General features: G+C 34.7%; 1 protein-coding gene across 1 annotated transcript; it reads left to right on the forward strand.

The window, feature by feature from the left end:
• The first annotated feature begins 4,456 nt into the window (after positions 1 to 4,456).
• Positions 4,457 to 10,717, forward strand: LOC135154940 (uncharacterized). Its single transcript, XM_064103187.1, has 3 exons — positions 4,457 to 4,668; positions 6,804 to 6,887; positions 9,051 to 10,717. Exons 1-3 carry the CDS (start codon positions 4,485 to 4,487, stop codon positions 9,098 to 9,100), a joined length of 318 nt encoding a protein of 105 aa, XP_063959257.1. The 5' UTR covers positions 4,457 to 4,484; the 3' UTR covers positions 9,101 to 10,717.
• The last annotated feature ends 1,993 nt before the right edge of the window (positions 10,718 to 12,710 follow it).

Genomic DNA, 12,710 nt, shown 5'->3' on the forward strand with positions numbered 1-12,710 from the left:
CATTTCTTGGTGCAGATAATGATAAAAAGGTGCATTTTTGCATAATTTTTCACTTAGGGTACAATATTACACCACCAAAGGTTGATACAAGGGTTTCATTTAGGGTTAAAACAATTCTGAGTGTGTATACTTAGTAAAAACTGGCGTATGAACTGACACAAGTCCGTGTCCCGTGATAGTCACACCCTAGAGCTTGAACATACGGCCAAACTGTGTAAAAGTTAACACCAAATGCATTGTAATAAAACTCGTCGTTGAAGAACTATAACACCAAAACTTAAACACCGGTGTATAATGATGGGTGTGGTCCCCTATGTACACCAGTTAACACCAAAGTTTTTTTTTATGTATTCAACAGCGAGTACATTAAATGATTGACACGGTTGTTTTGGTATCTAGTTTCACTTATGTCAAAAGGTGTGAAACTACGCCATCTTTGCGTAATATTCAATTCGGTATAAAACTTTTTAATCCTCAATAATGCCATCCAGATAAGAATTTCTTTTAATTTGAAAGCTACATTGAGTATCAAATAACAAAACAAGCAAAACTAAAATAAGGGATAATGATGAAATTGTTGAAGACTCTGAAATTATTGCCAATATTTTTAACAACTATTTTTCCTCTATAGGGGTAAACTTAGCTGATGAAGTCCCTCCTTCAAACAAGCATTTTTCTGATTATCTGGGCATACCTAATCCAAATTCCATATTTTTACCCCTGTTGTTGAACAAGAAATTATCGATATTGTGTCTAGTTTGAATAACAAAAAAAGTCCTGGCTATGATGATATCAACAATTTTATTTTGAAGGGTGTAATTTCCTCTATTGTTAATCCTTTGGTGTATATTTTAAACCTTTCATTACAAAATGTTCAAGTTCCCGACAACATGAAAATTGGCAAAGTAATACCACTTTTCAAAAAAGGTGATAAGTTTAATGTCAATAATTACAGACCTATTTCCTTATTGTCCTCCATATCAAAGATTTTAGAAAAGGTTGTTTACAGTAGAACTATTAACTTTTTGAAAGCACACAATATTTTTTCCGATTACCAGTTTGGCTTTAGAAAAAAACATAATACTGAACATGCCTTATTAAATTTCATTGACAAAGTGGCACATGCTCTCGACAACTCTTCACACATGGTTGGTATCTTCCTGGACTTCTCCAAGGCCTTCGACACAATCAATCACAATATATTATTACGTAAACTCGCTCACTATGGGGTGCGTGGGAAGGCATTGGAGTGGTTCAGGAGCTACTTATCCAATAGACGTCAGTACGTAACATTAAACGACTTTACATCCAACATGCGAAATATAAATTGCGGAGTCCCACAGGGTAGTCTGTTAGGTCCTTTATTATTTATCATTTACATTAATGATTTTTGTAAATCATCCGATATTCTTTCGTTCATATTTTTTGCCGACGATTCTAATCTTTTCTATTCTCATAAAAATCCAAACACACTACTAAATATAGTAAATTCTGAGCTAGAAAAGGTTACTCAGTGGATAAGAGCCAACAAACTATCCCTTAATCTAAAAAAAACAAATACATGTTATTTAGTAACTCCATAGACACACTGCCCGCAAACATTGTGTTTGATGATACCCCTTTAGAAGTTTTTTCGTTTATAAAGTTCCTAGGCATAACTGTCGATAATAAACTTTCGTGGAAATATCACATTGAAAATATTTGTAATGCGATTTCACGCAACATCGGCATAATAAATAAACTGAAATTTCATTTTCCTCCACGAACCTTATTAATGCTTTATTCTTCTTTAATCTTACCATATTTGAACTACGGCATTCTTGTTTGGGGCAATACCCACCAAGTTATATTAAACAGACTTCTTTTATTACAAGAGAAATCTCTCCGTATAATTAACCATTCTTCATTTCTTTCACACACAGACCCATTGTTTGCTGAAAACAAGCTGCTAAAAATAAATGATCTATATCTGTTTCACTTAGGCCAATTTATGTATAAATATAATAACAATTCACTTCATCACGTATTTGATTCAATGTTCCCTCAAAATCGTTCATTTCATCATTACCCTACGAGACAGTCTAATGAGTTCCATTTACCTCTTTTAAGAACACTGTTTGCTAAAAAAACATTTATATACGATGGCCCGAGATTCTGGAACTCCCTAAGTGAAGATACCATTAAAAGCCCATCCCTCTGTTCTTTTAAAATGAAACTTAAAAATAATTTTCTGAAATCATACAGGTCATCATTTCCTCAATTTTAAATATATCAATTAATTCACCATTTCATGCCTCCTTAACTTATTTTTTTTTTTGGTTATTATCCGCGCGTTGAAGTCCTGCTCTATTATCTATTATCTTTCTTTATCTCTTTTCCCTTTTTATTTTAATTTCCCTTGTGTGTGCTTCCATGTTTTCTTGTTTCTTGTTCTTTTGTTTTGCTGTTCCCTGTTTTTGTCATCTTCGTGTCTGTCTTCGTAGGCAATTCTAAAATAATAATTTAGAGAGGTCCACACAATACAAGCACTGCTTTTTAGTGGATCCCTCCATTTTCTCAGAATTTAATTTTAAAATGGTTATGATATTTTGCTTATATATAATACTCTTGTTTTGTTTTGCTTTTACTTATAGATAAATATCATATATTGTACATGCCTGAATTTATTTTGTCTGTATAAGTTCACTGTAACTATTTTGACCACATTACTTTGTTCTGTTGAAAATGAAATAAAATAAATTGAATTGAATTGATCTAAACTGTATTTTATGGAGTCAGAAAATAAGTAATCCCTCTATCCCTCCCTGTCTGTCTCTCTCTCTCCCCTTCTGACTGTTTATATTTCTTTCGCTCTCTCTCTCTCTCTCCCTCCTTATCTTTATATCTTTCGTTCTTTCTCTCACTCTCTCGTTTTCTCCCAATCCGTAACCGAATTGAATTCACCATACTCTTTTACTAAAATTAATACACCGACAAACATGCGTTCAAAATTTGCTAGTACTCTGGAAAAGGGTCAACTTACGAATCCCCTAGAGAAAATGTTAAACATAGTCATGAACAATTCAAATTCAATTGAAACTGAAATTCAGTTTTCCTTCAGAATACAGCTTTCACGGACCAAGGGTCAGTTGTATGAAGAGTTGGAATTAAATGTAATTTGATTTTAGCCAATCAGACGCGCGAATTAATGACTTGCGTTAGATTTTTTCAGTTGCGTTCAAACGCAACCCTTTCTCTAACGAGACCCATGCAGTTCAATATGCACTGACCGATTGAATTTATTAACTCTTTGCACGTCGAATCAATTTAGGGGGGGATAATAATGGCAATTGTTTCCATGTTATTTTCTTTAATTCAATATTTCCATATTGCACCATTGATACTTATTATTATACAGATGTTATCCAATAACTATTTCAATTCATAAGCCTCTCTAATATGTATGTAGAGGAGGAAACTAATTATTACAATTGTTAAAGTTAATTGTACGAATGTGCAAACTTGCAACATCAGCGCGCAAAGAGTTAACAAACTTTTTTTATTCTGATCACTTTTTGGAATGTCATAATGGCTCTGGCGAACATTGATGGAACAAATTGTGAACTGCTTTGTTCACGCAAAGAAAATTTACTACACCATATATTCCACGGATTAGATTGGTTTCTTGAGATTTGATTTTTTTTTTCATCCAATGATAAAGTAGGTGGATTTGAAAGGGCAGGTTTTTTTATGCCATCCAATCAAAATGATAATTACATCTAATACTCGGGCTAGATTAAAAGAATAAATCCATATAAAAATAGATGTGCAGTTATCCATCATGGCATTAGTGTTAATCCCTTTCGAACATTTTTCAGAAGGTGAAATAAATTAGTTTTCGTTTTAAGCGGTGGCAATACCGTGTTTAATATCACTAACAATATCGAACTACATGTCTTTGCCCTGGAATCGTCGATCAAGATTTGAATATCATGTATATTGCAACGTGGGTCTCTAGTCTGATGGTTGTCATGGTTACAATTATATTTACCATAAATGATAACTAACATATTAATGATGCATTCGAACCATCAAAAATAGGTCATTGACAGTGGAATGGTTTGAAGGAGGAACTGATCATGCAAAAAGTCACAATAAGATGGTCAGTTTTACGTTTTTTTACACCTTTCAGCGAAAGTATGAATCTTAATTTGTAACACTTATCACGAGATTATTTTATGAAATAGGATCCGTGAGAAAATATAATTTAAAAAAATAAATTATCTCAAACATTTGATGTTGCTGTAGCTATTAAAGAACTGTGGGTCTTTTTGATGAAGGATATGACAAAATCTTAGGTCATGCCATTGCTATATTAGAGTTAAACATCAAGTATCAAGTCAGTTTCTCGGTTTTGGCAATTTCGTACACTTCCTACTGATATTTATGTATAATATTCATATCAAATTTATATTCCAGATTTATATTGAGTATATCAGACTAAGATGGATTACAAGCAGATGGTATTATGCGGCGTGCTGGCTGTAGCACTGATGACATCGGTTGCCATGACAGCTCCTCTGGAACTCTGGGAGATCGCTGCCTTGGATGACCTCTTGGATGAAGCCTACGCAGAAGCAATAGCAGAAATGGACACTGGAAGCATGAGCAAAAGATCTTCATGGAACTGTAAGAATGTAGATTATGAAACTTGTGTGCTAATGCAGGTTTTATCTAGCTGAATTTTGTTCAGAATAAGTGATTTTGATCGCTAATATAGTAGTAGATATATATTACGGTCACATTCACACCAATAAAACCGATTGCTGATCAGGGCCCGTTGCATAAAAGTTACTATTATGATGACTTTGCCATCCAATGGTAGCTAACATGGTAACGCTGATCACCAGCCAATCAAAATCAAGGATAATGCAAGTTACCATTGCATGGCAAAATTACCATAAGGGTAACTTTTATGCAACAGGGGGCCAGATCCATCAAAGTTTACATCAATTTGTCGGTTCGAGTCGCTTTCATTGGTGAGTTTAGCATAAGGGTTGACCTGAGGATGGTCATTTGTTTGGAGTGATAACATGAGAAAACGTCCCCTTTTATCTCCAATCGTGAAGTATCACCTGTGCTGAGATTTCACGTGTGAAGCGTCAAACTTCATCAGACATTCGTCGTAGATGGCATATTTGTAGATGCAATACGACAAAGCGACGACACCATCTACGACATTGGCCTGAAAGGGCTTGTCGCCTCGAAAGTGCAACGTTTCCTAAACAATTTTCATTTCATGTTTGTGCCAGAATGATCATTTTCTCATAATACGGGCGGTACTTTCATAGCAGTGTTTATTTTTAATCCTATATTAACTTCTACAACACCATTGGCGTAACTACGGGGGGGGGGGGGGGCATGGGGGGGCACGTGCCCCCCCCCCCCCAATCGGCTGGCCAAAAAAAAAAAAAAAAAAAACGGGAGAAAAAGGAGAAAAAGAGGGAGAAGAAAGAAACGTAGTGGGATAGAAGAAATTATTGTACATTATAATGTTATATTAAATTATGTTATGTTATATTACATAAGAAATATTTTTTCATAACTTTATAAAACATAATTAGCTCAGGGCCTATTTGTTCATTATTCCTGGCACTCGCATTGTCTGTTTAACGAGATATATAAACATGTTGTACTAAAACGTCCTGTTTTCAAGTCAATATGCACCAAATATATTTCATCGCACTTCGAGTTATTATTGTTTTATGTAGTGACATATGCTTCTTTTTCATGACTACTTAAAGTGATTGCCCCATTTTAAGGTCTGCATATAAAACATTTCCTGTTCGTGCTTACGTTCGAATTAGTGGATTGATGAGATATGTCTGCTCTTCATGAATATGTATGGTCTTCGTAAATTCCTACAAACAAGCCTTAGAATGCTTCTCTTCAGGTCTCAATTTCCTAAATTTTCAGCTCGCGCTTTGCGCTTGCAATATTTGATTAGTGAGATGCGTATTTTAATCATGATTACAATGACTACAAAAAGTGTTTCATGTTTTCTAACAAAATCAGCAAGCGATTGGCACTCAAATTAGATGAGTATGGTGAGATATGTATTCTCTTATTTGATTCCTAAAAATATTCCTTAAACTGTTTCTGTTTGGGGTAAATAAATACAAAAATTTCAGCTCGCGCTTCGCGCTCGCATTGTTTGTTTAGCGAGACAGATACGTATTTTTAATTGCTTATTATGTCCCTTTTTAGGTCTGAATATCAAAAATTTTTAGCTCGCGCTTCGCGCTCGCATCATTTGATCAGTGAGATACATTACATATCCGTTTAATGGCACAGTCCTTAAAAATGTCTCTATAAGGTCAATGCCTATACCTGGCAATTGAGCGCACTTTGCGCGCTCACCGAGTGACTCAAAATTTGTGCTGGTGCCCCCCCCCCCCAATGCCGTGACCCACGGTACGCCACTGTACAACACATTTATAAATTGCCATTTGCCAGCCCAATATCGAGTTCAAATTATTTTTTTTATCAATTCTGCATAAAATATTTAAATAATTTGTTAGGAGCCAGAAGAACATGATGAAATATATTACAATATCAATCTCAATAGGATAGAAAGCGCATTTTGTTTCCATGGTAATTGACGAATGATGATGAAACGTTTCTCAAATTTAATCTGGAATAGCACATTAAAATTTGCAAAATCACAAATTTACCTTCTGATCTTTTTTTTTAACACCACCCCTCCCCTCTCTTCTCTCTCTCTCTCTCTCTCTCTCTCTCTCTCACCCCTTCTCTCTCTCTAGATTGCCGACATCACGTGACTGGAAAGATGTGCAAATGTTCATCACTATTTGGTCAATCAACACGAAGATATTTCGAATGTGAAGGTATGGAGGTTGCCAAATCCTTGCCTTGCTTACAATGATTATTGTTTTCCTGTGTGTGGTCCAGAAAGGAATCTGATATTAAAATTATAATACAGTCAGGGGGGGGGGGGGGTTTTCACAAAGATTTGAGTGTGACTTAAATCGCACTTAATCGGACGCGTATCTGAAATGCAACACGCGATCTAATTGATCAATATGTGGACAGAACGTGCAGCCTCGGTACATCTTGGGTGCAGGAAACAAAGCATGTTAGTTATACATTGCGAGTATTTGCTTAGTTTTTTGTGTGACAAGGGGCAGCGACAAAGGGGCGACCACCATTCCTTCGGTTTTCAAGTAGGGTAAAAAAAAGAGAGGAAATTATGAAGGAAAGGATGAGGATGAAGAAGCATGTCTGTTATGAGAGGTTTTAGTCCCGTAACCAGGTCTCTCTGTCATTGAAACAGGAGGAAAATATGTCGTCATATGTATGTTGTTCCCCCCCCCAAAAAAAAAATTATAATAAATAAATAATAAATAAATCAAAAAAAAATAATTAAAGAAATTAATAAATGAATGAATAAATAAATAAATGAATAAATAATAAATATAAATCAATCAATTAATGAATAAATCAATCAATCAATCAGTTAGAATTCTGTCATAGCCACTGCGTCTTCTTAGGGCTTTATTTCTAATAATACAGGCCTATACATCTATACTGGTTTGTTTGATTAGGATTCACTCGTATAAATGCAGTAATATTGTCAGTGATGGTCATAATAATTATGCCATAAAACTGCAAAATAAAAACGTAATAGGTGCCAACTTTTAACAACGGATTTCTCGTACAGCATCCGTTGGTCTCGCAGTGGACGTAAAAACTTGAGAAGAATTCAAAGAAATCACAGTGATGTAGGCATGGGAAAATTCAAGTAAAATTGTCCCTCGAAAAAATACCTGGATTCATCCATTTCACTATACCATCGGATGTGATTTAATGGACTGGTGACTCGAGGCCTATCATTCAATTAGTCTAATGCTTCCAAAACCTACTTACGTTTAAACCACTTATTTCTCCAACCATAACAAGACGAGGAAAATGTTAGGAAACCGACTTTCTGCAGTCCATTGTTTTAAGGCAGCTCCAAATTCAAATTGCTAACACAATTCCTTAGACCCATTAGCTAATCACAAACAAATGGGAATTTTTTTAGATCCGGATTACGTGGCATGGTTGTCGATGATGCTAAAACTGATCTTCTTTCCATTTCATTTCCACGGTGGTAAGAGAGTTAGTCTTGTTTTGTTTTATTTCTTCTTTTTTATCATTAGCAAGGCTGAACACCTCCAATATCATTTTTCTCATCATTTTAAATCATATTTTCGCTGTCATTATTGCCACCTAAATAATAAATGATTATTCATAATTCAATACGGACCTGTGTTAAGAAACGCTATACGTCATGGATAGCGCCATGGGCGTCTCTGAACGGCGTATGCGCTCGACAAGACATCACTATTATCATTATTATTATTAACAGTAGTAGTATTATTATTATCATCATCATTATCATTATTATTGTTAGCATAATTGTTATTATTTTATTATCCTTCTCCTCAAACTAATTCTCCTTGCATCGCCCCTGTCCAATGATCTGTTTATACGTTGATGTAGGCTATTTTTTTCATATTGAATGTTTAGATAACTTACAAATTTGAGCATTACCACTGAAAACAGTACCTAAATACATAAGGCTACATCTTGTTTGAATTCATTAATTTATTTCTTCGGTATTTTTTCATCTATTCATTGATTTCTTCAATCATTTGCTAATTTCTATTTCTTTACTTTTCAACTTTGGCTTGCGGATAAAAAAAATTAGTATTTATATATATCTCATACCTAAATAAAAACAATATTTCCGAGATACTTAAAAAAGCCGTATCTTGCCATATATAGACACCACAACAAATTACACAAATAAGAACACATACGCGAACCCACACAAAATATTGTAATAAATAAACACACAACCTTATATCAATCATGTAACCTTGGTTTGTAAATTTGTATGAACCTAACCACCACTGGAAAAAAAAAATGAAATGGTATTTGTTTCCACCGACAGCGGAAACATTACCACACATTGCTCATCCCTTTTCCTTTTCTTTTCTTTTCAGCTCCTCCATACCTTAACAACCCTTGGAACAGAATAACACGCAACTGGTGATGTCATCACTACGTCATATGTTATCATCTTGGTGTATTATATATATTTATATATATTTATAATTTTAGGCTATGAGTAATTTTATCCACCTTCGTATGATTATTTATGTTTGTTCTTGTTGTTTTATATTTGAGACACGGGAATAATCTATGTAATTTCGAAACCAGCAAAAACCTATAAATAATAACATTTCAAAATGAAAAAAATATATATAATTTTGTGACAAATTAACATGAACATGATGAAGAAAAGAAAACACAATAGGTTCCTATTTTACTATTTTCCAATACTATTCCTTCGTTTTTGTTTTCTTTTTTCTATTTTTTCATTATTATTATTTTTTTTTTTGGGGGGGTCTAAGCCCTAACAACTGTACGCCAATGTATCGACTGCTAGCCAAGGATAGTGAGACCTCACACATTTCACTTTTCATTCTCCTTCTTCTCTCATTCATCTCCTTTTACCCCTTTTACCTTCCGTCTTTCTTTCTCTCTCTTCATTTCTCTCTCTCTCCCTATCCATCTCTCTTTGTATCTTTCCACCCCCGCTCTCCCCCTTTTCTCCCATAGTCATTCATTTCACTTTATAAATACTCTGCACATCGTTGCATGTCTTGTTTCTCTATTGCCTCATCTTTTAATTCCCTTCTTCATTGTCTTTGTCATAATATCAGTATTTATTTATTTAAATGTACGTATTATTGAGAATGTAATATAAAATGGCTGTATTCCAAACTAAGATGTATACCTCAGTCACATTTGCTTTACCACTGTTTACGGTGGCTCTACGGCGAGTCGAAAACAGCCGTTTTAACATTTGTTGTACCAGCTACATGTAGGTGGTTGGAATAAAAAGTGAACAAAACGGCTGTTTTAGACTAGCCGTACGCCGCCGTAGGGGGAATGTGACTGTAGCATTAATTTAAGCTTTGGTCTAAAGTTTTGTTTTAAATATGGATAGTCAATTGGTCACACGCATCTCTACCAGTAGGGAGCCTACAGGATTGATCTATTATCTCATTTGACTCTTAAATCATTCATAATTAGTTGTCTGGAACCTGTGGGATAATAACTTAAATAAATAGTTTCTTCACTAAGACTTAAGTAGGACGAAATAGCAGAGTATATTGCAGGAATATGCAACGTGAACAATTCTGAGATTTTACGGCTTACAATAATAATGCAGAGTTAAACAATGGTGTAACTTAACATAGACTTCCGTGTACGCTCAAACATGTAGCTTCATAAAAAGAAACGCAAAGTCAGACTATGTTAATGTAGTGTACAAAAGAAGCATGGACTAGTTGTTGTAATTTACAGGGACCAAATCGTAAACTGTTAGTAACTCTGAATCTGATAGACTATTGATTTATGAGAGGGAATGAGATATGTTCTCTCTTTTCAATGTTTTTGAAGAGGCAGAAATGAGCAAGTTGAGAAATATCCTTCAAAAACAAGATTATTCAAAGGAAGATTGTCAAAAGTATTTGGTGTAAAAGCTCATGTGTGATATAACTTTGTACATTTTGTTGTGTCTGATAATTTATATCTTGCTCTTGAACTTTAATTTATAATGTAAATTGTTTTGCAATGACTGTTAGTGTTGAAATAAAATTTGAAAAAAAATGCATATGCTCATCGAAATGCCTGTTAGTTATTTTGTTCAGAACATGACTATAAAACAAATAATGTGATATAGAGAGAAAGAGAAATAGACGGGAGCAGAGCAATGCAGTTAGTTATTAAATAACGAAGGAAGAAAATGTGGTCGAGTGAAACGAGCTTTGATTTTGCACGTGGGATGCAGGAAGATATGACGAAGCAGTGACGTAATGAGCCAAATAATTGAAGTGCAAGACATAGGAATATTGGGCTGTGAGCGAGAGAAGCGAGTGAGCAAACCTTCTGAGAGACCTGTGGGTCACAGTGATTCAGTTCGCTTTTCGACTCCCAGGCACAGGCTGACGCTAAACAAATAATAATAATATTCAGAAAATTGCCTTTTGTATCTTATCCTTTCCTTTTCTTTTTTCCCTCCTTTTTTCTTTGTCGTGAAACTGGGGGGGGGGGTGAAGCCACAAGGCGACCCCGCTATCTCTATACCACTGTGAGGAAAAAAAGGGAGAGAACAAAGAATGAGGATCAAAAAGCAATGAGAGCAAGAAGATATTATTAAGGAGATGTAGTGAAATATAAAGAGAATTTAACATTTCCGTGAGAAAATATTTTGTTATCAAACTACCTTTAAAATGACATAGGTAGACCATGATGAAGTTAACTACATGTCACGTGGGAGTGAATTTTGTTTTAACCTACTGCTGCTCGACACCAAATAAATACGTAAAATTGATAAATACCGTTATTATAAGATTTAATAAAATCTTGTCAATCATTCTGTTGTTTTCTTTTGATTTCTTTTACAATTATTGTACATGAAAATACACATGGATATTGATAACAAAATATAACTTAACTTAATAAAAATAATTGACTCGAGCCCCCATCATCTCTTCTGGCCTGACATGTCCCACTCGGCCCTGGTGGTCGGTCCCGTTCCTGGCCTCCGTAGCTTGTGATGCCTCTTCCATTCGGCGTCGGCCACCGCAGACAGTGTTTCCCCTTGATGAGTAGCCCCCAGATCAGAGAGATGTGGCTTCAATGATTTAGTGGACGAGATCGAGCCCCCAATGATGACATGAGTTTTGACCAATCATGTCGGTGGAGAACCGGCGATAGCTGGGGTCGTTATCTCGTCACCGACGTAGTCCCTCCGTTTTAACTTCGACTGCCTATACTAACATCTGTGGTCTATTCTAGCTTAGGTGGTTCTCTCTGAATTACTGAAATTAACCTCCTAATATACCTACCGTTACTAGGACTAACTGTAAAATTTCTATAAAGTGATTCAAAGAATTTCAATAACAGGTGAGTGCATAAAGCAATACCTTCTTTATAACAAAAGACACTTCCTGTGCACTTGCACAAATATATTCATTAAAGAGAACTGTATATAACTATTTAAAACACTTGTACAAAATATGACATCCACCTGATAGGGATGTGATGGATATTCCTAACACATGTACATTTTTACCTAGGTTTGAATATTCACAACACATGAACTATCTTTATAAACTCAGAACATGAGTCTAATCAAAGGAATTAAATTCAATAAATTTCTTCCCTGACACTACAATAAAATCTGGCATTTGACATCCACAAAATAACTGAGCTTGATGGGGGTCATTATCAAAGAAAAAGAGATTTCATTAACGATTCATCAATTATCTGAAGTGTTTTCAATCTTGTGAATAGAAGTTCATTTCAAATACGGGGCACATTTCTGTTGAAAGATAAGGTGAAGAACATGACAATCAACGACCTTATTACCAAAGTATATCCCATATGATTGCCGAAAAATTGTCACAGTAATACTGTAGCAATCTCAGCACCTTCTAATTTTTTTCATTTTTTTTATATTTATTTATTCTTTTTTTTTTATTATTCTTTTATTTTTTAGAAAGTAAAAAAGGGGCCTAAGCTTTCGATCCTAGCAGAATCTTCGTCGGAGGCAAAATGACCATTTATTTTTTATTTATTCATTTATTTAT

The sequence above is a fragment of the Lytechinus pictus genome, chromosome 8 (assembly GCF_037042905.1).
Source record: "Lytechinus pictus isolate F3 Inbred chromosome 8, Lp3.0, whole genome shotgun sequence".
Taxonomy (NCBI): Eukaryota; Metazoa; Echinodermata; class Echinoidea; order Temnopleuroida; family Toxopneustidae; genus Lytechinus; species Lytechinus pictus.

Coding starts and splice junctions, on each gene's coding strand:
- LOC135154940 (XM_064103187.1), top strand. CDS start 4,485: ATGGATTACAAGCAGATGGTATTATGCGGCGTGCTGGCTGTAGCACTG. Junction 4,669..6,803: donor CAAAAGATCTTCATGGAACT/GTAAGAATGTAG, acceptor CTCTCTCTCTAG/ATTGCCGACATCACGTGACT. Junction 6,888..9,050: donor AAGATATTTCGAATGTGAAG/GTATGGAGGTTG, acceptor TTTTCTTTTCAG/CTCCTCCATACCTTAACAAC.